Source organism: Aspergillus brasiliensis (assembly GCF_001889945.1).
Source record: "Aspergillus brasiliensis CBS 101740 unplaced genomic scaffold ASPBRscaffold_5, whole genome shotgun sequence".
Classification (NCBI taxonomy): Eukaryota; Fungi; Ascomycota; class Eurotiomycetes; order Eurotiales; family Aspergillaceae; genus Aspergillus; species Aspergillus brasiliensis.
Window position 1 is genome coordinate 1,849,017 of NW_027137446.1, and position 26,598 is coordinate 1,875,614.

General features: G+C 52.5%; 10 protein-coding genes across 10 annotated transcripts; 4 read left to right on the forward strand and 6 right to left on the reverse strand.

Moving 5' to 3' along the window:
• Positions 1-400: 400 nt before the first annotated feature.
• Positions 401-1,831, reverse strand: ASPBRDRAFT_195570 (uncharacterized protein; the record flags this gene model as incomplete). The annotated part of the gene is made up of 1 exon (XM_067620881.1): positions 401-1,831. The coding sequence occupies one exon, from the start codon at positions 1,829-1,831 to the stop codon at positions 401-403; it is 1,431 nt and encodes a 476-aa protein (XP_067480177.1).
• A 73-nt stretch (positions 1,832-1,904) lies between these two features.
• Positions 1,905-3,926, reverse strand: bna4 (kynurenine 3-monooxygenase). The gene is made up of 3 exons (XM_067624849.1): positions 3,640-3,926; positions 3,267-3,481; positions 1,905-3,206 (listed from the first exon to the last, which is right to left on the reverse strand). Exons 1-3 carry the CDS (start codon positions 3,761-3,763, stop codon positions 2,046-2,048), a joined length of 1,500 nt encoding a protein of 499 aa, XP_067480178.1. The 5' UTR covers positions 3,764-3,926; the 3' UTR covers positions 1,905-2,045.
• A 282-nt stretch (positions 3,927-4,208) lies between these two features.
• On the forward strand, positions 4,209-5,967 carry ASPBRDRAFT_74802 (methionine aminopeptidase MAP1). The gene is made up of 3 exons (XM_067629257.1): positions 4,209-4,475; positions 4,561-4,959; positions 5,037-5,967. The coding sequence occupies exons 1-3, from the start codon at positions 4,341-4,343 to the stop codon at positions 5,685-5,687; spliced, it is 1,185 nt and encodes a 394-aa protein (XP_067480179.1). The 5' UTR covers positions 4,209-4,340; the 3' UTR covers positions 5,688-5,967.
• A 479-nt stretch (positions 5,968-6,446) lies between these two features.
• On the forward strand, positions 6,447-8,672 carry ASPBRDRAFT_42697 (putative MFS multidrug transporter). Its single transcript, XM_067624850.1, has 6 exons — positions 6,447-6,781; positions 6,844-7,101; positions 7,155-7,299; positions 7,353-7,386; positions 7,444-8,117; positions 8,171-8,672. Exons 1-6 carry the CDS (start codon positions 6,578-6,580, stop codon positions 8,512-8,514), a joined length of 1,659 nt encoding a protein of 552 aa, XP_067480180.1. The 5' UTR covers positions 6,447-6,577; the 3' UTR covers positions 8,515-8,672.
• Positions 8,673-9,013: 341 nt separating this feature from the next.
• Positions 9,014-9,844, reverse strand: ASPBRDRAFT_42698 (uncharacterized protein). Its single transcript, XM_067624851.1, has one exon. It carries the CDS (start codon positions 9,594-9,596, stop codon positions 9,384-9,386), a length of 213 nt encoding a protein of 70 aa, XP_067480181.1. The 5' UTR covers positions 9,597-9,844; the 3' UTR covers positions 9,014-9,383.
• Positions 9,845-9,898: 54 nt separating this feature from the next.
• ASPBRDRAFT_176607 (EF hand domain protein) lies at positions 9,899-13,621 on the forward strand (the record flags this gene model as incomplete). Its single annotated transcript, XM_067619835.1, has 2 exons — positions 9,899-12,734; positions 13,299-13,621. Exons 1-2 carry the CDS (start codon positions 10,115-10,117, stop codon positions 13,619-13,621), a joined length of 2,943 nt encoding a protein of 980 aa, XP_067480182.1. The 5' UTR covers positions 9,899-10,114.
• A 312-nt stretch (positions 13,622-13,933) lies between these two features.
• On the reverse strand, positions 13,934-15,781 carry ASPBRDRAFT_54725 (WD40 repeat domain-containing protein; the record flags this gene model as incomplete). Its single annotated transcript, XM_067627282.1, has 2 exons — positions 13,934-15,562; positions 15,659-15,781. 2 exons carry the CDS (start codon positions 15,779-15,781, stop codon positions 13,934-13,936), a joined length of 1,752 nt encoding a protein of 583 aa, XP_067480183.1.
• Positions 15,782-16,089: 308 nt separating this feature from the next.
• Positions 16,090-17,401, reverse strand: ASPBRDRAFT_42701 (cornichon family protein). Its single transcript, XM_067624853.1, has 4 exons — positions 17,086-17,401; positions 16,784-16,939; positions 16,655-16,721; positions 16,090-16,594 (listed from the first exon to the last, which is right to left on the reverse strand). Exons 1-4 carry the CDS (start codon positions 17,184-17,186, stop codon positions 16,502-16,504), a joined length of 417 nt encoding a protein of 138 aa, XP_067480184.1. The 5' UTR covers positions 17,187-17,401; the 3' UTR covers positions 16,090-16,501.
• Positions 17,402-17,772: 371 nt separating this feature from the next.
• On the reverse strand, positions 17,773-22,006 carry ASPBRDRAFT_42703 (putative ATP-dependent permease ADP1). The gene is made up of 3 exons (XM_067624854.1): positions 19,970-22,006; positions 18,502-19,917; positions 17,773-18,429 (listed from the first exon to the last, which is right to left on the reverse strand). Exons 1-3 carry the CDS (start codon positions 21,596-21,598, stop codon positions 18,193-18,195), a joined length of 3,282 nt encoding a protein of 1,093 aa, XP_067480185.1. The 5' UTR covers positions 21,599-22,006; the 3' UTR covers positions 17,773-18,192.
• Positions 22,007-22,349: 343 nt separating this feature from the next.
• Positions 22,350-26,514, forward strand: ASPBRDRAFT_124474 (putative long-chain fatty acid transporter; the record flags this gene model as incomplete). The annotated part of the gene is made up of 6 exons (XM_067617696.1): positions 22,350-22,382; positions 22,455-22,903; positions 22,969-23,668; positions 23,772-23,781; positions 24,492-25,297; positions 25,354-26,514. The coding sequence occupies 6 exons, from the start codon at positions 22,350-22,352 to the stop codon at positions 26,512-26,514; spliced, it is 3,159 nt and encodes a 1,052-aa protein (XP_067480186.1).
• Between the last annotated feature and the right edge of the window lie 84 nt (positions 26,515-26,598).

Genomic DNA, 26,598 nt, shown 5'->3' on the forward strand with positions numbered 1-26,598 from the left:
AAGCTGTCTCTGTATGCCCGAGTCCCCGACGAACTAGGCTCACCGGGAAGTGACAGAGTGGGAAAAACGCATAAGCATAACTAAAGATCGATTCCTGTGCTGGGTACACCGCGAGTAATGATTTCTGTCTGTTTTATATTCATTATGCAACACCCATACTAGTAGTACCAATTCGTAGGAATAATAAGGTACTAGTACGATGAAAATGTCATTATTAGTTGTACAGCCTGGTACCTTACTCAACCGAACTTGATATCCCATAGTCCTCTTCAATTACTACTCCATCCTATAAGTACCGAAAGCAACTGAACCAAGCCCAAACACCATAGATCAACCAACCTATATCTTTTTACTAACCCTCTCCTTCAACCCCACTACCACTACTACATACTACCCAGTTCTAGTCATACCTCTTCCCCCCATCATCACAGATCTCCATCCACCCCTCCACCCACCCCAAAAGCCTGTTCTCAAGTTCCTCTCTAGTAAACGCCGGCCGCGGCCCCCTCGGTAGCTCCTTTACTTCGTCAGACGACAAAGTGGACAAACCCGGCCACTCCACTATCGACAGACCAAGCCCGTACAATCGCCAGCGATCCCATATCGCCATGCCTAGTGCTCTCCATGACTGTAACAAAATCTGCGCAGAAACGTGTGCTCGGTGTTTGGACTTGTTGTTGTCGTCGCGCAATTCTTGTGATTTGGAAAGTAATGTGGCCATGGAATGAGGGCCGGGCTTGGTCCAACCAGATCTGCGGGCCAGATTGTCTGGATGCGTATCGGCTGGTGGATGTAGTGGTCGTTGGGGTGGGGACCATGATTTGTAGTTGAGATGTAGTAGTGGTCTTTGGGTGGTCTTTTGGAGTATATTGCGGATGAGAGATGAAGTGTCCTCCTTGCTGGTGGGCTTGGTAGATGGTCGAGTTCGAGGTCGAGCTCGGGGCCGTAGAACACGGTCTGTCCCTGTCTCTGTACCTGTATCTGCTCTGGCTCTGGCTCTGGATTTGGATCTGGATTCATTCAAGTCCAAATCCAACTCTTGCAAACACTCAACAACAGTACGTAATTTGTAATCCTCGACAACAACCCAGTACAACATCAACACCTTATTGTCTACGCCCATACAATCATTTCTCAAACGCTTAAGATCAGCATTATCCACAAACCCCAGCGTCTCACCCGCATATAACAGCTCATATCTCAACTGCAGATACCACAACGTATGGTAAACGCGATTCTCCTCGTTCCAAGAGGGTGGCCGGGCGTCGTGTGTTGCGCATGGTTCCGTATTCGTCACTTTGGACACACACGTCCCGGGATCTATGTCCTTGATCCAGCGGCGCGGATGGACGCTCTGGATATGGGATAGGAGGGTAGTAAGGCATGCGCATGCTAGGCGCTGGATGTTGGATGCGAGGGCTATCATTTCGAGAAGGGTGGTGCGGGTTGGTGGTGCATAGGAGATAAGGTATTTGTCTTGAGCTGCTAGGAGGTCAGCGAAGCAGTTGGCGCTACAATCTGGCAGCAGGGAAGGTTGGCGTAATTTTGTGATTATGTGGAAGTGGCATTTGAGTTGGCGGGACATCATGGGGTTGTGTTTGGGTATGGAATCGACGAGGCGGATGGCTTCAGGATGGGCAGTTTCTGGTGCTTGTGCTGATTTCTGTGATGGTGATCGTGTCTTTGGCGAGGTGCTGGGGGAGGATGAGATGGTGAAGAGGCTGCGTAATGGTGGGGAAATCTGTATAAGACTTTCGAGGGTGATCCAGTCTGCTGCGTACTCGATGATCAGGGAGAGGAGTTCGTATGGAAGCTGGCTTAGGGGGTCCATTTTGGGTGCTGAGGGTGTGAAGCTGGTGCCTGCCCTTTTGGGTAAACTGGGAATTGATATATAGTTTGGAGTATAAGGTTCAGATGCTAATTTTACGTGCTTTGGCGTCATTCTATCATTGCATGCAGGAGAAAAATATCAACTATAGTACTTACACTGTTATATCACGCAAAATAACAACTTCAAACAAATAGAAAAAATACTGATGAGTCCCTCAATTTCTTCCAAACACCGTCCTCCAAATAGCCCCAAATGACAATCTCTCTGGCCACCTCATCAACACCCCAGCCCCAATCATCGCCGACACCAAAATCGACCCCAGCCCAGCAATCCCTAGCAACTTCCCCTGCTTCTTCACAGACGCAATCACCTCCGAATACCGCTGGTTACTGAAACTCACCCGGGAGTACTGTGTCTGCCATCCTAGGCTCGGCACATAGCGATCCAGTGTCTCCTCCACCGTCTTGCGCAGCCTATAAACCGGACTCTTGACGCCCCAGCGCATCTCAAGATAGTTCTGCTTAGACAGGTCATTGATCGCCCATGTATCGGCCGTGCGTTGGTTGGTGTATGCCTGCAATGCTGCGGCGCGGGCTAAGGCACGAGCTTCAGGTGTAGGAGAGACAGCATCATCATATACACCATACTGGTCCATGAAAGAGAAGAGAACGCGAATATCCTCAAGACCGGCGTTCAGTCCCTGTCCATAGAAAGGGAGGACGGCATGCGCGGCATCGCCGACTATTACTGCGCTGGAGCCGTAGTGGTGTGGTCTACATTTCAGACTGATGAGAGGGAGGTGCGGGTTCTCGGTGAACTGCTCAGATAGGGCTTCAGGGGTAATCAGGTTGGGACAGACGCCGGGGAAGTTGTAATCGAAAGAAGTCACCAGATCTTGCGGAGTGCTCTTTTCCAGTTTCTCGTAGTGCCAGGCTGGCGCGAATAACGTGCACGTGAAGGATTTATCTGCTGAGGGGAGCGCAATGAACATGAATTCTTTGCCCGGCCAGATGTGTAGATGGTTGGGAGATATCTGAAAGTCTCCTGTTTTCGGGCATGGAGGAATGCGGAATTCGCACCAGAGCGTGTCAATGTACTCCTGTTGATAGTCGACTCGGGCGAACTTCATCATATGATAGCGGGAGGCGGAGTGGGCGCCATCGGCACCGATGAGGTAGTCGAAGGTGATTTCGATCTCGGTCACTGATTCCGGAGTGGAAGCGGTGCCCGGCGTGCGGCGTTCGAGCCAGGCACGGTTGGTGCGGAAGTCGGCGCCGGTGAGCTTGTGGTTGAAGAACAACTTGACGTTTGGAGTGCGCGATAGTTCATCCAGGAGGGCATTGTTGAGAGTGCCACGGTCAACGGCATTGATAGCCTAAGAGATGAGGTTAGATGGGGTTGTTTCTGTTTGGAAATGAGAAAAATGAAGGTATACCCGGCCATGGACGTCATAGGTTTGTGCAGCTTCCCAGAGCTTGCCGTCGCTTCGGCCGTGAATCATACGTCCGTGCATGGGGATGGCGTCGGCGAGGACGCGGTTGATGAGTTCCTCTCGGTTAGCCTGCCGCATGGCGGTGATGCCTCGTTCGGAGAGGGCGAGGTTGATGGACTTGGTGAAGTTTAGAGGGATAGTGTTTGGATCACGCAGGTCTGTAAATCATGTAGTGTGAGAACGGCCCCATTTTGATAGAAGATGGAGTCATCAGGATGATGCGGGGTCGATGATTATGAATTCATCGAAACCTGCCCTGCCCAATGCCAAAGGAATCAAAATATCCAGGATAACCGGGCAGCTTATAGTGACTAACCTCCACGTAGCTCGTACATTTCGACATCGTCGCCTCTGGCAGCAGCGTAGAGTGCCGCCAGAGACCCCACCGGGCCAGCACCCACGATGACGACTTTTTGTCGTCCAGCAGACGGTTGCTCCATGTTGACCGGAGCTCGTGATCGAAAATCTATCTGATCACTCTCTATGAATCTTGATTCTCAAGAATGTTTCCGAGTCTGCGTAGTATAACTAACTGCAGATCGGCCGAGCTTAAAATGATATTGAAAAGGCAACTGACAGCTGCGTCACACGCATGCCTTCCATCTTCCATATGGCGGTGGGTCCGTGGAACTTTTTTACAGCCAACTGGGAGCTCGTTCTAGCCGCTCCCTCCGATAAGCATTGGGCTGATTGACCAACGAGCATGTTCCATTTGGGTCCTCTGACGCCATTCACGCGCGCCTGTTGGCGCTTACTTAGGGTAAGACCGGATACACTAGTCTACTTCAGGTTCAGAAAAGATAGACCACACTAACCCAATGCGGGAATGGAGTGCCTGGAATTGGCCGGGCGGATAAGCGCCAACGCCACGCCAGGCCCATCCGCGGGGGATTGTCCCATTTTTTCCCTTCTAGCTCGACTTATCACTCCTCCGGCGCATCTTTCCCTCTCTTCTTCATCTCCTAGCGGTCATTTGCATTATTCTCTTTTACTCTCGCGATATCGCTTGGTTTCAAAATGGCGGAAGTCGCAACGCGGAAATGCATGGGGTTGGACTGTGACAAGAATGCAGGCACGTTGCAGTGTCCGACATGCCTCAAGGCGGGCACGGATAGCTTCTTCTGCTCGCAGGACTGTTTCAAACGGAGTTGGGTAGGCTGCCTTACGTGACCCATCCGGTTCACGTGGGTCTCGACGCTTTCGAGGTGATCTGCGAATGCTGACTAGTCTCATACAGAGCGAACACAAGACTATTCACAAGAAGAGTAATTTCCTGGCCAATCTCTTCCCTCCTAAGGTAGTTTCTGAACCAGATCCAGCAACCGGCTTGTACAACCCCTTCCCCGCCTTCCAGTTCGCCGGCAATCTGCGCCCTGTCTACCCTCTGTCGCCTATGCGAACCGTCCCCAAGACCATCCCCCATCCCGACTACGCCAAGGATGGTATCCCTCGTTCCGAGCAGAAGTTCGTCGGCCGCAACAACATCAAGATCCTGAGTAAGGAGGAGCAGGAGGGCATGCGCAAGGTGTGCCGTCTGGCCCGTGAGGTGCTGGATATTGCTGCGCGGGAGTTGAAGCCCGGTGTTACGACCGATTACATTGATGAGGTGGTCCACAAGGCTTGTGTCGAGCGTGAAGTAAGTGCTTCTCCGGGCATATTGCGTTGTCAGATCTAAGTCGCGGTTTGTTTTGGTACTGATGCGATTGACTACAGTCGTACCCCTCCCCCCTCAACTACTACAACTTCCCTAAGTCGGTCTGCACGTCCATCAACGAGATCATCTGTCACGGTATCCCCGATCAGCGGCCCCTCGAGGACGGCGACATTGTCAACATTGACGTTACGCTGTACCACAACGGTTTCCACGGAGATATCAATGAGACCTACTACGTCGGTGACAAGGCCAAGGCCAACCCCGATGCTGTGCGCGTGGTGGAGACGGCGCGTGAGTGCTTGGACAAGTCCATTGAGCTGGTGAAGCCGGGCATGCTGTTCCGCGATCCTGGCAACGTGATCGAGAAGCACGCCAAGTCCCGGGACTGCAGTGTGGTCAAGAGCTACTGCGGTCACGGCATCAACCAGCTGTTCCACTGCGCTCCTAACGTCCCTCACTACGCGAAGAATAAGGCCGTGGGTGTTGCCAAGCCCGGTATGTGCTTCACGATCGAGCCCATGATCAACCAGGGAACTCACCGCGATCGTACCTGGCCCGATGACTGGACCAGCTCCACGGCCGATGGAGCCTTCTCTGCCCAGTTCGAGCATACGCTTTTGGTTACGGAGGATGGTGTTGAGGTGCTGACTGCGCGCTTCCCCGACTCTCCTGGTGGGCCTGTGCCCATCCCGGCTGCTGCGGAAGCGTGAATTTCAAGTATATTTGCATGCAGGTAGCGTAACGGGATAGAGCGTTTTATGATTATGAGAGTTGGGTGTGATGCGTGCTGTATTGGCACTGTTTTGGGAGTGTTCTAAGAGATTCTCATGCCGCTGTCTTTGTTCGTCGTTGAAGATATCCTTAGTGTATAGGAATGGACCATGACCATATCCATGTTTGTGTCTTTTAGTGTCTCGCATTGCGTTGTCGAAGTTTACTTTACTATCATTTAAGGATGAAAGTGCAGCAAACAAGCCATTTTCCCACTGCCATTGTAATAAGAGAGCGTAGTTGGCATTACGTACGCGGCCGGATCGGAAAAAATAGCCAGCCTAACGATAGAGTTGCGATTGCGATATCTGAGAAGAGATCATCGCCATTGGGGCGGACGGACCCGTCTCCGTATCGAGAAATTCTCTCCCCACTATCTGTTTTACTGTCATCCCTCCTCGGACGGACAGGTATAGCCACGTCATAATCAACACTCCCAAGTGACAGACTTGCCTATGCTATCCACTCTTGTATAACCGTCGATGATGATCTCTCGATGTTCAGCCTCGGCCGAGCGAGAGTTGGCAGTCGTGTTGCCGATAAAACCAATCAAGACGGAGTTTGGCGGTAATTCCGCAAGTGGGGAAAACAAGTGCTTATCTCCACGTGACAGCGGTGCAGGGGCCCTTCAACTAGTAGAAGTCCAGTTAGTGAGTCAATTTAGTGAGCATTTAGTTATTACTTATTCGCCCTTCTTCCTCTGTCAATCGGTGACTCTTCCCTTGCTTTCTTCTCCCCTCCCCCTTCTCCAGCTTCTCGACCTCTGTGTCGACTCCCTGGCCCCCCTGGTAATGGAGACTGCCTTTCTCTAGAGTCATTTTCCCCCATCATGTCTCCAGAAAGGATTCCTTCCGAGACCTCCCCGTTGCTGGGTCCCCAAAGCAATGGCTCTACCACGGGGGCTATCCCCAACATTGGCCGTCAGGATGTCGAGTCCGGCGAGCAGACTATTTCCCCTCAAGAGGAGCAGGCGAAAGATGCTTCCGAATCGGGGATGGGGCTAAGGTATATCATTCCGGCTATCTCTTTGGGAGTATGTGATTCCCCATCTTTTTGCGCAATGGAACTTCCTCGGCAATACTAACTGCCGCCCAGGTATTCCTCTCTGCAGCCGACCAAACCATCATCATGGCCAGTTACGGGCAGATTGGCAGTGACTTGGAGGCTCTCAACTTGACCAGCTGGATCGCCACCTCCTACTTTTTGACTTTGACGTCGTTTCAGCCGTTGTACGGCAAATTGAGTGATATCTTCGGTCGCAAACCCTGTCTCTTGTTCGCATATGCTATATTCGGCATCGGTTGCTTGTTCTGCGGTCTTGCGCAGAACATTGATCAGCTCATCGCTGCACGCGTAGGTTGATCCTGTTGTCTTCGCTTCGACCAAGTCACTGACGATGTGGTCAGGTTTTCCAAGGTATTGGTGGCGGCGGTATGACCACCGTCGTGAGTATCCTGATGAGCGACATCGTTCCCCTCCGCGATCGGGGTGTTTGGCAAGGTGTGATCAATATCATCTACGCAACGGGCTCTGGCATAGGTGCCCCTCTAGGTACGATTTGATCGATAGCGAAAGGTCAACGTCCCTTCTAACCCATCATGCAGGTGGTATCCTATCCGACTTTATCGGCTGGCGATGGTACACCCCATTCAAACCACTCCCTCTTGTTTCCGACCATCCTCTGACATAACCCAGGGCCTTCATCGCTCAAGTTCCCCTCTGTATTCTCGCCTTCATCGCCGTGACTGTCATGCTCGACCTCCCCGCCCAGGAAGATAGCCATTGGAAGACGAAATTGCGTCGCATCGACTTTCCTGGTGCCATTGTCCTCGTCGGCGCAGTCTTCGGCTTCCTTCTCGGTCTGGACCGTGGCAGCAACGTCTCCTGGACAATGCCCATTACCATCGTTTCTCTGAGCGTCTCCACAGCTCTCTTCGTCCTCTTCATCATCATAGAGGTCTTCTACGCCGCCGAACCCTTCGCCCCCGGCCACATCATCTTCAACCGGACCTTCTTTGCCGCATACGCATGTAACTTTTTCAGTTTCGGCGGCTGGCTCGCCGCCCTGTTCTACATCCCTCTCTTCTTCCAAGCCGTAGACGGTGTCTCCGCCACCGTTGCTGGCGTGCGCCTTCTTCCTAGCATCATCTCCGGCGTCAGCGGCTCCCTCTTCGCCGGCTACATCATGAAATGGACGGGCAAATTCTACTGGCTCACCATCGCGGCCTATGCCGGCCTCACGATAGGCCTTTCCACCATCTTCATGGCCTCTGGTGCTGTGACCGAGAACACGACCGTCCTGGTACTAGGCATGGTCGCTTGCGCTTTTGGAAATGGCATCGGCGTGACCTCCACTTTAATCAGCCTCAGTAAGTCCCCGTCCCGTCTTCACATCCCAACTCACTAACCTCACCCAAAATAGTCTCCAACTCCACCCCCGAAGACCAAGCCGTCGTAACAGCTTGCTCCTATCTCTTCCGTTCCCTCGGCTCCGTTATCGGCCTCTCCCTCTCCTCAACAGTGGTACAACAACTCCTCCGTGAACGCCTGCACTCCGCCCTCCGCGACAGTAAAGACATCGATAAGATTGTCGACGGCGTCCGCCAGAGCCTCGACTTCATCAAGACGCTGGATCCGGCTACCGGAAAGATCGTGCGCAGCTGTTATGGCTGGGCGACGAATAAGGGGTTCGCGTTCTTGGTTGGGGTGGTGTTTTGTGCATTGATTAGTAGTTTCTTTATTAGGGAGAGGAAGTTGTCGCGGTAGGTGGTGTTCAAGATCTAGGATTGGGATAAGGGCGAAGGGGTGTAGGTAGATGAAGGTAGGTTTGTGCCAGAGGGCTTTTACTTGCTTGATGAGTGGGCACACCTATATACTTGCATAGTGGCTGCATATGCTACGGCTGGGTGGTTTGATGAAAAAAATATCATAGAGGTATATACGATGGCTTAGATGGCATCATTTTGAATCTAGTACTTATGATCAGCAGATAGTACAATATAGACTTGGGGAAAGGAAGCATTAAAAGTGCCGGCCTAGTAGTAGTACTAGACTATGTAGTTGTTTTTGACTGTATATATACATGAATCCGGAGTGTGAATATAATGCTGCTATTCCGCACAAATACAAATCTAAGTCAAGGGCGTGGTACTATGTGAACAAGCTATATCTACTCGTATCCAGCACTATTGGAATGTCTATAGCGTCTACTGGGAGAGTGGTTGGCAGTGTCATTACCCTTCTCGTCATCGACCGGATCGGCCGGCGGAACCTGCATATCATTGTGATTCTGTATTCAATCACTGGAGCGGCGTTTAACTACCTAGCACTCATGACAACTCGTTTGCCCTGGTTGTCCTCTATGTTTTGACGCACATCTTTTTCAACCTCGGTAAGTGGTCATTGCTGCTAGGACTCTGCTGATAAATGACTGTTGTCGCTGGCTCGAATGATAGCTCCGCAATCTTCATGCTGATGGGCCTCATCACGACCTATTGGAGTCTAGATACGTGAAACTCAAGAGGAAGCAACAAGTCCTTCGAGCTAATTGCAGCGGAGATGGGGCCGGACACTGAGGATATTTCCCTCGAGGCCCGAGAAAGCTGCAGGTCTGGTGAAGATGCTAAATTTGATGCTTAAACAGGTGATGGATTATTAATATCGCCCGGCATAGTTAGTCTTCGTTCCTTGCTTTTATAAATGGATATAGTTTTATGGGAAAGGAGCGCCAATGACCTAAATGAAGTTATATGGCCCTGAAGTGGACGCATGTGTCCCCCGCCATGGAGAGCCAGAGCAAGTAACGAAAGCAGCATAAACTCATTAGCACCTGGAATGATTTTACTCATATTAGAGGCATATCCAAAATGTGGATCGAGTCCAGAAATGATGCTTTTGCAACAAATGTCTATCAGCGCTGTCCTTACTACAAGCAATCATTGACCGGAAATAGCCAACCCAGGGGTGAAGTGCCGTGGTAGTTCATTGATATTACTTCGACAATCGTGGAACAAGCCGGTCTTTATTCTCATTGGAATAGTTCATAAATCGAAGATGTTGACCACAAGCTGCGTCTTCATCCAGAAGAGAAATTAAGTTTGAAGTTGGACCAGAGAAGAAGCGGTGGTAAGTCCGTCAGGAGTCAAAACGCGGCAGGTCGAGGCGGTGATGGGACTTTCGAGTCTTTGGACTTGCATGGCTCCGCCAACTTTCCCCGGAATTCCAAACTGTCAGCTTCCAAGTCATTCTGTCGCAGTTTTAGGAGCCAACAGCACCTGCAGCTCCCGAGAGTTCCACCGGCAACCCCCAGCGAAATTCCACAAGAATGATCCCTTCGGCCTAGCTGTCACATTCCTTATCGCCCGCCATGTCGGACACCCGCCCACGGCTGGCGCTGTCGCGATATCGCCCCATTCTCTATCTGCTCTCCGGGGTGGCCGCCGCCTACGCGATCGTCTACATCCACAACTACCTCAGCTCCTCTCCTCCTTCGACTTCCCGAACTTCACTCCGACGCCGCAGGGCCGTCCGTCGCCGGCGACGGAGAAGCGAAGCCAGCAACGCCAGTGACCATCCCGTTGACGACACCCCGTCGACGCGAGCTATCGCGCACCTGGAACAGCTGGAACGCCAGAATGGAGTATACGGAACATTTCGCATCGAGACAGAAGATGGAAGGCGCGTGGAAAGTGGTCTCCTCCCGTCTCTGCTCGCAACCCGGGACCAGCTCATGGAAGAAGTGGGGGTTCCCCAAGCCCATGCGGAGCGGATGCGCGAGATGATGGAAGACACTTTCCTGGAATCCTTCTTGGCACTGGACTTTCCGCCCACCCATTTTATACAAGAAGGGTGTCCGGAATGGGAATACTTGATGGTAGAGCTCCAGCGGCGGGGGATCTCGCAGGCCGGAATCGAGAGGGCCTTAATGCGTTTCAATGCGGATAATAACTACGGGGAGGAGCTACGGCGGCGGCGACAGAACGGCGAGAGGGTCACCTTGTCGACATCGACCTTTCCCGAAGAGTCGCCGCCGGCGCAGAATATGGATGGTGGGGAGACGGTCGTGGATGATCAAAGTGTGTTTTCGTGGAGGGACGGGAATAATGACTCGTCGCCAACGAGAGAAGGACAGAATCTACTCAACTTGTTGTACCATATTGCCGAGGACCAGGCAAGACGGGACGGATATATCCATCGCGGCGTGACGTGCAATAGCTGCGGCGCCATGCCCATCCAGGGTATTCGTTACAGATGCGCGAACTGCATCGACTACGATTTGTGTGAAACGTGCGAAGCCATGGGAGTGCACATTAAGACGCACCTGTTCTACAAGGTCCGGATACCCGCCCCATTCCTGGGCAATCCTCGACAATCTCAGCCGGTCTGGTACCCTGGGAAGCCTAGCATGCTACCGCGCAGCTTATCTCGGTCTTTGGCCAAGCGCCTCATGAAGGAGACGAGCTTTGAAAATACCGAGTTGGATGCGCTTTGGGACCAATTCCGCTGCTTGGCCAACCATGAGTGGGAAGAAGACCCGAACAAGCTCTACATGGCCATTGATCGAAAGACGTTTGACCGGTGTTTTGTACCGAACACATCCATCCGCCCACCGCCACCTAGCCTGATCTATGACCGCATGTTTGCCTTCTATGATACCAATGGCGACGGTCTGATTGGGTTTGAGGAGTTCTTGAAAGGCATTGCCAGTCTCAACAACAAGAGCAATGACGAGCGGCTACGGCGCGTGTTCCGTGGATACGACATTGATGGCGACAACTACATCGAACGGAAGGATTTTCTACGGGTTTTCCGGGCCTACTATGCGCTTAGTAGAGAGCTGACTAGAGACATGGTGGCAGGTATGGAAGACGACTTTCTGGAGGGTGGTGCTCGGGATGTTGTACTGGGAAGTCAGCCGATCAGCTCGGCTTTCCCTGGCAGTATTCCCTCCGGGGAAGCCTCGAGGACCGGGGAGGGTAAGCGTGTGAATCAGGACGGCGACATGGAGCTTGTGGACAGCGAAGGAATCGTACGATCAGACCGCGCGGATACTGCAGATAGACACTCGGTCGTGGGAGACGCTGCAGTGCGAAGCCAGTACGGAAGCGTGCGACCCATGTTCCCAACTGCTGCTCGCCTGGCGACTCCGTCCGGATCTGGCGTGGCTCATACTTCAGGAAGCAACACTAGAAGAGAAGTCAACGGTGACGATGGTAGTAATATCCCTGACGATGCCTCCAACTCTTCCGGTGCCAGCGATAGGTGGCCTCCGCCGGAACATGTTCGCGACCACGATATCGTGAACGCGCTTGGATATCATGTCCCTCTGAACGATATTACTGACCCAGCCGATCGGGCCCGTGTTGGTACCGCAGTCTACAACAGAATGTGCGCTCAGGACCGACTCCGGGTCAACGTGACTCGCAGCGCCGGCATTCACGACCGCTGGCAGCGCAGACGCTTCTATACTGACGAGGAAGACGGCGCAACCGTTCCGCCCGGTTATCGCAGCGACATGGACGTGGCTGGCCTGAGCGAGGATGAGGACGAGGATGATGTCGACGAGCCCCAGCCTGAGTCTCACCCGCCATCTCCCCGATCTCGCTCTTCCTCCAAGGTGCGGTTCCAAGATGATCTCACCGACGACTACGACGTACGCTCCAACCCGTCAACCTCATCCCGCAGCATCCTGGTGGGTGAGCGATGGGGCGGGTTCGAGATTCCAGAGGTTGAAAGAGATGTCGGCAAAGAGATTCTGTATCAAGTCACACAGCAAGGATTCAACGAACTGCTTGACCTTCTGTTCAAGCCGAAAGAGGACCTTCTTATGGAGGCCTTCCGGACCCGGGCCGAGCGCAAGATGTGGGCGCGCGAAATTGAACAATTCGAGCAGATGGAATCCGGCACGCAACTTGCCCCCGCAGAGGACCGGCAGACCAACGAGGAGCCAGATGAGCCTCCAGAGTCGTCGATGGACAACCCATTCCGTGACCATTCCCTGGACGAACTGCTCAGCCGGGCAGGCTATTCTGTCCGCAGTCCACGTCTCGAGCCCGTCCAGGATGGCCCTGTGCTTCCCCCTCCCACTCCAGACTTGGGTGTACTCAACGACGACGTTGTCTATCTCGGCGTTCCGGAAGTCGAAGAACAAGGCGACGATGAAGATGAAGAAGAAGCCATGGACCCGCGATCAGGTCATGACTTCCTCCGCACTCTGGGAACAGAACGCATACCCATGTCCCCTTCCTCGCACGCGTCCACTTTCGAAGAAGACGACGAAGAAGTTGACGACCACCAAGAAGAATCCCGACCCCCATCCATCGCATCCTACTATGATCCCACCCTCCCACACCACCGACCCAACGAACCCGACGAGCACGAGCACGAGCACAAGCCCGAGCCCGAGCACCACGACGACTCCGACCTCATCCTCTCCAGCAGTACCAACAGTGCCCCCTCCTCACCTTCCCATCTCGCCTTCCACTCCCAACAAACCCATCACCTCCCCGCCGAACTCCGTCTAGAACCCACCACTACAACCTCCTTCCCAGCCCCAAGCTCCCCCTCCATCTCCTCCCCAGAAGCCGAAGCCACAGCCCCTAAACTCTCCCCCTCCCCTATCCACACCTTGCCCCTCTCGTCATCGTCCTCAGCCCCTCCTCCTCCTCTCCCTAGACAGGCCAGTCCTCCCCGACCCCCGTCCAAGGCTCGCATCGCCCATCTCGCATACCTAGAGAAGGTCGAGCGCGAAGCCAAGGAACGCGGCGGCAGTGGCGCAAAGCTTGATTTCTCGGAGTTCGCCCAACGTATGGCGATGGATCGGGGTCGCGCGTTGGCATTTGTCGCCAGTTGGATTGAGATGGCTAGTTTTTAGTTTATTTCAATTGTATGTTTCCGTGTGGATGAAAGCATGGGTGGTTTTGTATATTAGGTACTATTGTGTGGTATGTGTGAATGGATGATCTGGAAATAGTAGATTTCAATGACTTGATTCAATCCTATCATACCTTATTTGTGTCAGCACTAATCTTTTTCATTTATCTACCATCATCTCAGACAAGTGAACAATGGTATACGTCATGTTCAAAGTGGGCATGTAGCCGATATAACCCATTTTATGCATATATCTATTACACACAAAACACCTATACAGACATAATGAAGCGAAGCAAAGCAAGCAAGCAACCTAATCCCAATATTTGATCAAACCGTCCAACCCACCCGTAACGACCTTACTAGTTTCCTGTGGATGCCAATCCAAGCAAGTAGTCGCGCCACCTTCCTTGCCACCCGCCAGGATCTTGTGATACATTTTACCCGTCTTCCAATCCCAGAAGCAGACATAGCCGCCACTGTCTCCCGATGCGATGAATTGTCCATCGGGGGAGATCTTGATGTCAATGGCGTAGCCGGCGTTGTTGTGGCCGCGGAAGCTCTTCTTCCGGTTCTGGCGGAACTTGTCGGTAGCGCCGTACACGACGATCTGGTTATCGCCAGATTGGAAGGCCACGTATTTGCCGTTGGGGTGGGGGGTGGCGCGGGTGAGGGCGAACATGTAGGGTTCGGCGATGAATTTGATGGGGACGGGGATGCCGTATTCCCAGGCGCGGAGGGACTTGTCGTCCGAGGTGGAGATGAAGCGGCGATTGTCGTCGACGAAGGTGATGGTATTGATGGCTGCCAGGTGGTGGTCGTATTCTTGGACCAGTTCGCCGGAGCGGGTGTCGAATTGCACGATCTTCTTGTCGGACATACCGGCCAGGAACTCGTGCGAGTGTTCGGCACCAGGGTTGAAGCGGATGACGTGAGGGGTCTTGCCTGTGCTGAAGCGTCCAAGACATTTGCCATATTCGGTGTCCCAAAGCTTGATTTGGCGGTCGTAGGAGGCTGTGAGAAAGGTGGTGCCGCTGGGGTGGAAGTCGGTGTCCGTGATGGCCTTTGAGTGGCCGGAGAAAGTGCGTAGCAGTTCGCGTGAGTGATAGGCGTCCCAGATCTTGGCTTTGCCGTCGGCGGCGGAGGAGAGGAGGAGGTGGCCGGAGCGGGGGAAGAAGCGGAGCGAGGTGATGGCCTTGGTGTGCGATTTCCAGGTATGGATGAGTTTCTTGGGGATGAAGTTCTTGGTGCTGCCGGGGTCTTTGCGGAGGTCGATGTCCAAATCTTGAGGAACGTGCATGTACGTGCGGCCCAGGTAATCGAATTGCTCTGTGCCGTGGAATTCGGTGGATTCGACCTTGGTCGTGTCGTCTTGGTAGTCGGTCGCTTCTTTGCTCATGGCAGGCATGGCCGATGGCGCCAGATCTTCCTCTTCGTCTACCTCAACGTACTCCTCATCGCTAGCAAGCTCGCGGTCCTCCTCAGCGGCCTCCTCCTCGTAAAACTCCTCACGTTGGTATTTCGCCCATGGGCCGAGGTAGGCACCTTCGCCTTCAACGATGCTGGGGTCGCCCTTCTTTTGCCGTTTCGCGCGCAGCGCTTTGGATGCCTCCTTCGAGGGTTTCATCTGAATCACATCACGGCCACCAAATTGGGCTGCGTTGTCAAGATTTCCGACGAATTGACCCGGGAGACCGGGGTTGCGCGTGTAGCCTAGACTCTGAAAGGTGCGGTGTTGCGCGGCGAATGTCGCCTCACTAATGGCTGCTTCTTCGGCGTACCCGGTCGGGACATTCTTGCGCTTGAGGCCGTTCGCTGGTCCGGCAGGTTTGAAGGGATTGACGGGGCCTTGAGACGGCCGCGAGAGATCATCGTAGGTTGCGTTGTAGGTCAGCGCGGTGGATGAGGTGTTAGCGAGCATCATCTGCATATGCGCTTGATCCTGTAGGTTTGTTAGATACACCAGACATGCCAAGTTGAAGAATAGTAGGAAAGCCAGTGCACAGCAGCAATTTTAAAAGAAACTGGGGGACCAAACCTCTGTGTTCACTTCAGGCGCCGCGACGATCGTAGTCGCTGAGGGCACCGTAGATTGGACTTGAGTGGGCTTGGTCGAGTCATCGTCACTAGACTCGTAACCGGCGCCGAGTAATGATGCCATGATTGCAGCGATGGCTATGATTCAGAGAAGAAGAAGCCAACTGAACTTCCCCGATGCGGCGAGAAATGAAGTCGAAGCAAGCTTGGTTTCTTCGATCGGCAGAAGTTCCACGCCCGACTTTTACGGAAGGCGGAAGCACCGCCCGCGCAGGAACTCCGGCGGACAACCAACACTTACCAGTAATTACTAACTATCTACATAGCTGTTATTCTACAGGGAATCAGAATGTCATACGCGCTTCATTGTCACACCGCTGAGGTATATACAGCACCATTATTGAAGACATTAACAGGAATTTAGCAACATCAGAAACCCAAGGAAAGTACACTAAACAAACAAGAAACAACTCAAGCAGCCTCTCCGGCTTGCTGCTCCCAGGCGATCGGATTAACCTCGTCTATCGCCTATCTCTCTTCCGCAAACCTAAAAAAACATCAAGATCTTGAGACCCCACGCGTTCGCTGTCATCAATGATATGCTTTCATAGTCACGTCATATACAAGGTCTCTTCTGCTGCATGCGCCGGCACACCGACGACAGTGTCAAGCAGCCGGGACGAGAGGCGCAAGTTGCGTCGGGATACAGCAGCGAGACAGATACTCGCAGAACCATGCTCCATCCAATCTTCCCTAGCCAAGAGAGAAGTCAAGACAATTGCACTGCTATGACACTTCAGCCCGAGCGGCCGTTGCGCAGTGCGTGCTCCGTCTTGCCACGAAGTCAGTGAGACTCGTCGCGGATCAAGGCGACGATCATGCTGTAGAGGTAGAAGAAGAACATCAGAAGGTGGAAGCCCAACTTGATGAAAGATTCCTGCAATTTGCGTCAGCGGTCGGTCCGCCCTAAATAGCGTGATTGATGCTGTAGTCTAACCTTCTTGTGCACGTTCAGCTTGCGGAAGATCTCGGTCGCATCCAGGAGGTGCTGGTTCTCGTAGATCCTGTAGAGAGGGTGGTTGGTTAGTTGAGCTGCACCATGGTGGAGCTGGAAGGACAGAATTACTTCTTAGCGTTGAACGCCAACAGAGGCAGGTTCAGGACGATGGCGACCCAGTAGCCATTGATGATGAACAGGAAGGTCAGGAAAGCGTGAACGGCGGCCTCGGGCACGATGTAGGCGTTGAGGCGGTTGCACAGATCAATGGGGTTGATGTAGTCACTGCGGGAGCGGACCAGGTTAGTTAGCTGGTTGGGTTCCATCACGCTGTCGCAATCCATGGCGAGCTCCCATGCGGCTCACAAGAGCTCGTCCACGCATACGATAGAGATCTGCAAGACAAGAAGAAGGATAGAGCCAGATCATACCATTCCAAATCGCTGTACATGATAGTAAAGAAGACCTGCAGGAACAGGTTGACGGCGTTAATCAACACCGCCAACAGATAGAGCCAGGCTTCACCGGACATGGTGGGCAGGATGGAGAAGAGATGGTCGAAAGACTCAAAAAGGGTGCTAATAAGAAGGCAGGAAGGAAGAGAGGAGCGGAGAGGCGGCCGTGCTCGGGGGCAGGGAGGTAGAACTGGAGGGAGCAAAGGCGAAGGGGCAAAAGGTGAGAACTGAAGACGAAGGAAGTTGGACTTGGTTGTGGATTCGAACCGATGGGGGAAAGCCGCGATTGGAGCTGGCAGGCGGTGAGGCTCTTCCGGGGGAGAGACCCGCGATCAGCTGTCAAGTGTGTGGAGTTGGATAGTGGCTAGTTACATCAACCGCGACACATTATTACAATATACTACTACCTGTCGAGCAGAGAAGAGCATGGTCATAACCCCAGTGTGCGCAGAAAAGCAATTATGGCAATGACTGCGGACTATCCGCCAGTTGATGCTCGCCCGCTATCGGATACTAGTAATCGCGGCATCGGCCACTACTGCCAATCACTACCACTGCAGTATCGATTACGAAAAGTCGCTGGAGAGCTTAGCAAGGGTAGAATATCATCAAAGTCCTATCAGAATATAAACTATCATCTATGAACTAAATACCGAGTGAAATGGCGGTATGGGCATAGCTTCACATAGCAGCATCTCTGCCATCGTAGACACATGTCGATGACGTGGGGAAACACGTGCTTCCATCCGCATCTGGCGGCTTCTACTGGCCAACCCGGAAATCTGCATAATGGCATCGCTATTACCAAGTACTAATGTAGTAGAAGCACCATCAATAACTAACCTCTATTTACATCGATATAACCCGTCATTAGCTGGCTAACGTCGCAATGGAGATCCGTGGCAAGGATGGACCGAAAAGCAGAAATAGGCAAAAACACGTCGTATCAGAATGCTCGTCACAATGTCAATACCAGTACACAAAAACAAAAGTAGCCAGTAAGCCAGTAGAATTGGCCCGTGCATAATAAAACAAGATCAAGTGTGCCAGCCATAGATGGTTGTCATCACCTTTATCAAAATATCACCGCTTCTCAACCAGCAGAATATGCATCGCGCCATATGCGATGACGATAAATGCTCCCGAGATGATAGCCAGTCCGATGACATCGGTCCACAGAGCTTGGGTATCAAATCCAAAAGCGCTCAAAATGGATGCACCGGGAACTTCAATGTCCAGACCGTACTTGTGATCGATTAAGGTCAGATACGTTACTTCATTGACGATCAAAGCCTCGAAACCGTAATGGAAGATGGAAAGCTGTCAAGGCAGTCAGCAACGAGCACTTGCGAGACCTGTTGGAAAGTAACAGAAAAATCCGTTGATACTCACAGTTTGCAGCCACAAGGCAGATTTGGGAATGGCATCGTGATTGAGCAGGAGACCAGCGAAGAGCAGACTGAACAGCATCACCAGGCTCCCAATCAAATTGGCCACGCCTCCATCTCGGAAGATGATACCGATGAACAAGCAAATATTGGCGGCCGCTAGATTAAACAAAACAAGTACCAAAATGAAGCGGAAAAATTCGCCCCAAGCTGGAATCAAGCCAGTCATGGGATACACGATGATACCCATGATAATAGGAGGAAGGAGCCGGAGGGGGACAATGTCAAACACCACCTTGGCCGCAAAGTATGTGATCGGGTGGTAGTAGCCATTGGCTCGCTCGCGTACAAACAGGAGCCGCTCCCCGGAGAACACCGTTAGACTGGTAAGCGTGCTGAATCCAAACAATGCGAGGATGAAGAAGAAAAGACCCAACCGATTCTGGAAGCCCTTGATGTCGTCGGTCAATCCGTAGAAGAGGTAACCGCACAGAACAGCGAGGAGGATGGAGATGGCATAATGCGTGAGCATCAACATTGGATTCCGGTACAGGTTACGCCAAGTCCTTTGTGACAGGATCAGGAATTGTCGCAAGAGGCCAATTCGTGCGTACGACTTGCCAATTCCAGTAGGAGCAGACATCAGCTCGGAGTTGGTGTATCCGTTCGCCGCACGTGCATGCTGAATGGCCGTCATGATCTCATCATGTACGGAACGTGCGATATCCGATGCTGCATAGTTTGCAACCAGGATGTCAAGATCTGTCTGGCCCGGGGCCGCTGGGGGCAGCTGGTCTGGGTCGTCTATGATTTGAGATGGAGCCGTGCCTGTTTGGCGAGAAAGGCGCAGCCATTGCTGATTGTCCTCGGCGGCATCATCCAATGGTTCGTCTTCTTCATCGGTTTTCGGAGTAGGGGGAGCTTCGGGGTCCTTCTTGCGCGAGTAGAGCTGTCTGTCTTGTTTCTGTTTGAGGGAGACGCGCCGCTTACTCTTCGGTCGCCGGTTCGCATCGAAAGTACTGCTGCTGTCCTCGAAGCTAGCGTTTGAAGCACTAGCCACAGATTTGACAGCTCTCAGGCTGCTCGAAGCTGTCTTAGGAGGGTCTACCCGAACATCTAGCAAGGGAGACTCAACCGCGTCGCTATGAGAGCGGGTCACACTGGCGTGCATCGTGAGGTCGACAAGATAGTCAGCAATGTTGAAGCCTGGTGGGCAAGAGTAACCCGAATGGTCGAAGTATCTTTGGCACGTGGAGAATGGCCCAGAATAGACGGTTTTTCCTTTAGCAAGGAGGATCAATCGGTCAAACAAAGCAACAATGTTGGAGCGCGGCTGGTGTATAGTGAAAATGACAGTGCGATTGTACGTCTTTGCCAAGGTTACCAAGCACTCAATCACGTTAAATGCGTTGTATGCGTCCTATTCAGCAAGTCAGCAAATTTCAGTGTTGAATCGGCTATGACCATCTTACCAGACCGCTTGTAGGCTCATCCAGGAAGAGGATACTGGGACTGGTAACCAATTCGCATGCGATGCCCACTCGGCGCTTCTCACCACCTGAGATGCCCCGACCTCTACCTTCCTCAGACCCGATCAATTGGTCCTTGATATGGGATATCCCAAGTTGCCTTTCAACTTCAAACACTCGCTGCTCCTTCGCAGCCCTACTCATGTCTCGTGGCAACCGGAGCAACGCGCTCGTCAAGATAGTCTCGTGCACAGTCAGGGTGGGAAGCATGGTATCTTCCTGGTCGACAAAGCCAATCATACTCTTAAAGTCATGGTCATTGATCTTCTCCCCATTAACGTAGAAATCGCCACGGACGGTACCCCGCTTGTTCTTCCGAGCAAGGATGTCAAGGAAAGTCGTCTTTCCTGCACCTGAGGCGCCCATGATAGCTGTAATCTGACCAGGCTGAGAAGAACCTTGAATACCACTCAAGATCTCCTTTCCGTTCAAGAAATACGAGACACTGTCCCAATACAAGGCTGCAGGTTTGTGATCCGCCAGGAGCTTGGCCGCTTCATCGTCCTCGTCGTCCGAAAGAGGCAACTGGATGCGACCGAAATACGATCTGCGTGAAAGATACCATACAGACAGAATGATAGCAACGACGAAGAGGGCACATCCCGCGATGACGCCTGCGATAAGAGGGGTATTGATCTGTTTGACCGGGCGAGTGTATCCAGGAACATCTGTCCGATACAGACACTCTCCGGCATTGCAGTTCAGCGTAATACTCTTGTCGCCAAAAACAGCTTTGATCAATTCGTCCATAGCCGGCTCCTGGAACGTGCTACCATCTTCTGGGCTGCCTCCCTCAGTAGAGACCGAGCTGAACGTAGCAGGTCCTGCGATTGACTGTCGGAGAAAGTCGCCAATATCAATGGACCCTTCCTCACCGCAGAGCATGCGCCCTGGGATACACTCGCAATTGATGTTTTCGCATGTGTAGTGGGTTTTGTTCTGGTTATGGGTAGTTTCCAAATTCCACTGACACGTATCCAAAGCACAGTAGAACGACTCTACTCGCCCCACCCAGAATTGAAAGTTGCAAGTATGGTCTTCAGCCTCACAAGAGAATGTCACCTGCGGCTTGCGCTCTTTGAGTTGGTCAAGAATCTTGCGGTTGGTCACATCACACATCTGGAAGTTCTCTTTGACAGTAACACCCTCTTTGTAGCAAACACCCCCTTCGCCTTCTGGCATCATCGCATTGCATGCATCATCCGTTTGACAAACGTTACAGTTGATTCCTTCCCAGCCATCTTCGCACGCGCACTGATCGCCCTGTCGGGGGGACCTCTGGTGGCCGTCGGCCAGCGACCCACACAGAGGCTGCGCGCAATCATCGCCACCAAAACCTGGTGGGCAGACACATTTGCCGGTGAATTTATCGCAGTCCGCAAACTGGGCGCACTGGAAAGCGTCTAGCTGGCAGTTGAAGCACGGTGGGCAACCGTCTGGGCGATCGTCGAGTGCGGAGAAGAGCGGAGACACGAGGGAGGCCTCGGAGTAGTTGCTCCGTGCTGTGACCGTAGAGGCCGTGAGGGCGAGGGTGAGAGCCAGGGATAGCTGGAGTGACGATGGCAGCCGCATGCTGGCTCAAAAGTGCGAGAGCTACCCTCGCACTCGATTAGTAGTAGGTACCTGGCAAGCTGGTGGGCAGTCGGTCCGAGAGACCGGGGTGCGGAGTAACCAGCGACGACGACGAACGCCAAAGAATCACAATAAAGGATAGAACATCTGGATACAGCAAAAGGACCGTAAGACTTTCCTGGCAGGTTGGGGGAAATAGAATATCCACCAACGCGATTGCACCGACAGAAGAAACCACAACCAAAGAGCCACGAAAGGAGCGGTAAAGGTGGGTGGGAAATGAGAGGAGGAAGAGAGGCTGGATGGGGAAACCGGTTGAGGCGATGACGAGGGCGGAGAAGCGCCAATGCGTGGCCTGACAGCCTGGGGCACCCAACCAATGATGGCCCGGCGCGACGTGGTTTTATCGGGTACCTACCGCGGCCTATGTTGCTCCAAAGTAACTACGGCATATAGTCTATTGGAATACTGTATATCATTGTTGTCACCTACAGGGCGCGGTGGACATGATTAGGACGGCGAATCGCAGCACAAACTGTAAATCAACCGGTCATTCGCTGGAATTCCCTGGATCCCTCCACTTTCTCCTCCGTTTCGCCAGATTAGGAAACCCCATATTCAAATGTCACGTGACTCGGTACCTTGGTTTCCACGAGATATAAAAACGTTTCCGACTCATCGAGTCATTGATAAGGGGAAAAAGTGCTCTTGTTAGAAGCGAGCAAGTTCCTGTTCTCAAAAAGTCTTCGCGATGGTTCATATCAAAGAGTTCGCCGTGGAACAAGTATGACCCCTCTACCGGACAACCCCGCATACTTTGACCATATCCAAGCTAACCGCGTAACGGTGCTACTAGTGGATGGATAAATATGAAACCACAGCCAAATACAATGTGGCAGAGACATGCTGTGCGTCCATCTCGTTCAATGACCTCCGGGAGCTGTCGGAGGACAAGTCCGACCCGTTGGACTTGAGCACTAAGCTCACTTACGGAGCTATTCGTGGGTCGGAACGACTCCGGGGAAACCTGGCAAGGCTGTATTCGGATCAAACACCCTTGCCATCGGACAATGTCTTGATCACTGCTGGTGCCATCCAGGCCAACTTCCTCCTGCTTTATACTCTGGTGGGACCGGGTGACCATGTTATCTGCCATTACCCCACATACCAGCAGCTCTACTCAGTCCCCGAGTCGCTCGGGGCCGAGGTGAGTTTGTGGAAAGCGAAAGAGGCAGAAAACTGGAAACTGGATCTCGATGAACTCAAGGGTCTTATCCGTCCGAATACCAAACTGATTATCCTCAAGTTAGTACGCCCCTCAAACTTCGCTGGTCGGCTTCTTCTCTGACCAAGATCCTTTCGCCTTACAGTAACCCCCAGAATCCTACCGGAGCGGTGATACCCCAGGAGACATTGAAGGAAATTGTTGAGATAGCTCGAAGCTCATCCATCATCGTTCACGCCGATGAGGTTTACCGACCGCTATATCATTCTGTCGAGGAAGGTCAAGTCCCGTCATCGCTCTTGTCTCTAGGATACGAGCATACCGTAGCGACCGGCTCCATGTCCAAGGCATATAGCTTGGCCGGACTCCGTGTAGGATGGATTGCATCTCGCAACCGCTCCATCATTGAGACCTGTGCCAGCGCCCGAGACTACACAACCATCTCCGTCGGCCAGTTGGACGATGCTATTGCGAGTTTCGCCTTAGCCCCGGCGTGTGAGCCTAACCTCATCAAGCGGAACCTCAACTTGGCCCGACGGAATTTGGAAATTCTGGAGAAATTCATCGAGTCCCATCGGTGGGCATGTGACTGGGTTAAGCCGCGAGCAGGTACAACGGCATTCGTGCGTTTTAACAACCAAGGCATTCCAGTGGACGATGTAGCCTTTTGTGAACAACTCCAGGAGAAAATTGGAGTGATGTTTGTCCCTGGAAGCTCATGCTTTGGGGAAGGGGAGGATTATGAGGGATATGTTCGGATCGGGTATGTGTGCGAGACGGAAGTGCTGGAACAAGCCTTGGAGGCGTTGCGATCGTTCATGGAAGGTGAATACAGGAATGTGCCGGTGAGGAAGAGGACTTAGAAAGCTGCTAAGTTAGATAGTTAATCAAGGAAATTCAATAGTCAACCAAGCCTGCATTGCATGTACATGCAGTGTCCGGAAAAAGTTGAAATCAAGTACAATCTATTCATCAACGCGAAATCATAGTTAGATAGTTAATCAATAAGTCCACCGTTACAAACTTACAATAGTTAACTAGCCATTGCTTTTAAGATAGGGATCGATGGAATTAGCCCCAACGGAGGCTTGTTTTGGGTTATTCCCATGCTTCCCACAGACCCATTGGCCGCTTCGCCTACCAGCCAACTTGGCGTCTCCACCTGATCAACTGGTTCAGCTCTGACCATTTGAATACGTAGTCTAGTTCCAACTTGGTGGAGACCGTCACCAGCTTCATTTGATGCATAACCTGTCATTAGCTCGCTCACTCCGTCCAACCGAGGTAACTCTCTGTTCTCTCTCTCCATGCCAGGACATACTTAAGATGAAGTGAACGACAAGGATCTTGCTTGTCGGCTCAGCCTCATGGCTGTTAAGACACCATTAATGCCAACCAACTTATACCCACACAATTTCTTTGTTCCTCTGATAGCATTTATTACCCCGCGTGCATCCTCATTTCCGGCGCATCTGCCCGTCTTCTAGTTTCCCCTTCCCTTTCCTTCCGGTGACGCCAAAGGGTCAGACAGACCATTTTTATTTGCCGCTTCTTCCGATCGATACAACGTGGTCTGTAGGTTTCGCCTAAGAATGCCTGCGATTCCCGGTATGTGAGCACACTATCATACATGTATATGAGGGTGATTTCACTTTCGTTGCTGACTAGATGTTGGTCTGGCAGATCTTCCTATTCCTCTCCCAGTCGCCGGCTCGGCGCTGGTAGCCGCGCTCGCATATTTGAATGCCAAATTCTCTCTTTTCCACGATAAAAACTCGATCTCATCTATGCTTGGTATAGCTAGTAACTCCAAGTCTGCGGAGCGAAACGATCGGGTCAATTTCTTCTATGTTCTGGAGCAGCATGCCCGGGATCCGAAAACCAAGGATCGGCCATTCATCGTCTATAATGGACAAAGCTGGACATATCACGAAACGTACGTGCTGGCCCTGCGCTATGGTACCTGGTTCAAGCAGGTTCATGGAGTCAAGCCCCGGGAAGTTGTCGCCATGGATTTTATGAACTCCTCGACATTCATCTTTATCTGGTTCGGTCTCTGGAGTATCGGCGCCGCGCCCGCGTTTATCAATTACAACCTGACGGGACAGCCATTGACGCATTCGATTCGGACCTCAAGCGCACGACTACTGCTCGTTGAGGAGGAGCTTCGCGAGAAGTTCACCTCTGAACAAGTAGAACTATTTGCTTCTCCTGACTTCCGAGATGGAGGAGATTCAGTCAATATGATCGTCTTCACCCCAGAAGTCGAGGCCCAGATTCTCGAAATGGAACCCACGCGGGAGGATGACACCGCTCGGAACGGTACACAGCTGCGCGACATGGCCACGCTCATCTACACGAGTGGAACTACCGGCCTGCCCAAGCCCGCGATCCTCCCGTGGAGGAAGGTCTGGGCTGGTGCTGTAATGATCTATAACTGGATAAAAATGACCAAGGATGACCGGATGTTCACAGTACGCTTCTTTGGCTCTTCTGTACCGTCTTCTGACAGCACTAACCATTACTACAGTGCATGCCTCTCTATCACTCATCCGCGGCCATTCTCGGTGTCATGCCCTGCTTGTTCACAGGCTCGGCCTTGATCATCGGTCGCAAATTCTCTGCTCGGAACTTCTGGCGCGAAGCCAGGGAGACTGATGCGACTATCGTGCAATACGTGGGCGAGACTATGCGATACCTCTTAGCAGTTCCGCCCACCATTGATCCTGTCACTGGGGAAAGTCTAGACAAGAAGCATAAGGTTCGCCTGGCTCTGGGCAACGGTCTGCGACCGGACATTTGGAACCGGGTGAAGGAACGGTTCAACATCCCTACGATTGCCGAGTTCTATGCTTCTACCGAAGGCCCGGGCGGCTTGTTTAATATCTCGTCGAATGGCTTTACTGCAGGTGCAGTTGGCCGCAGCGGATTTATCACCAGTCTGATCATCGGTCGTGGAGTGGCTATCGTTGACATTGATCAGGAAACTCAACAACCCTGGCGCGACCCCAAGTCTGGTTTCTGCAAGAAGGTCCCGCGGGGGGAACCAGGTGAGTTGCTCTACGCACTCAACCCGCAGGATCCTGGAGAGTCCTATGTCGGTTATTACAAGAACAATAAAGCCACGGATGGCAAAATCCTCCGCGACGTGTTTCGCAAAGGCGACGCCTACTACCGATCTGGGGACTTGATCCGATGGGACAAAGACGGTCGGTGGTACTTTTCCGACCGTCTGGGTGACACCTTCCGATGGAAGAGCGAGAACGTGTCCACCAGCGAGGTGGCTGAGGTGCTGGGCGTGCACCCAGAAGTGCACGAAGCCAACGTCTACGGAGTAGCGTTGCCAAACCATGACGGTCGTGCTGGCTGCGCTGCCCTCGTTCTCCAGCAACAGGCGCAAGCCGATGATCAGACTGTGGTCATCCCTCCATCTGGAGAGAGTCTAAACAGCCTGGCCGCGCATGTGCTGAAGAATCTTCCACGTTTTGCTGCTCCCCAGTTTCTCCGAGTCATGGCTGAGATGCAGGCTACGGGAAACAACAAGCAGCAGAAACATACTCTCCGGACACAGGGTGTGGATCCTGCGCTAGTTCCTGCGAGTGATCGGATGTACTGGCTCCAGGGGAATCAGTATGTGCCATTTGAGTCGAAGGATTGGAACCGACTGCAGGCTGGGCAGGCCAAGCTGTGAGCTGGCTTCAGTAGTCCTCGGGTCTGGATAAATAATGTCGATATAAATAGCGCTGTATCTTGTTCGTCTGGAGAGTTATTTCTA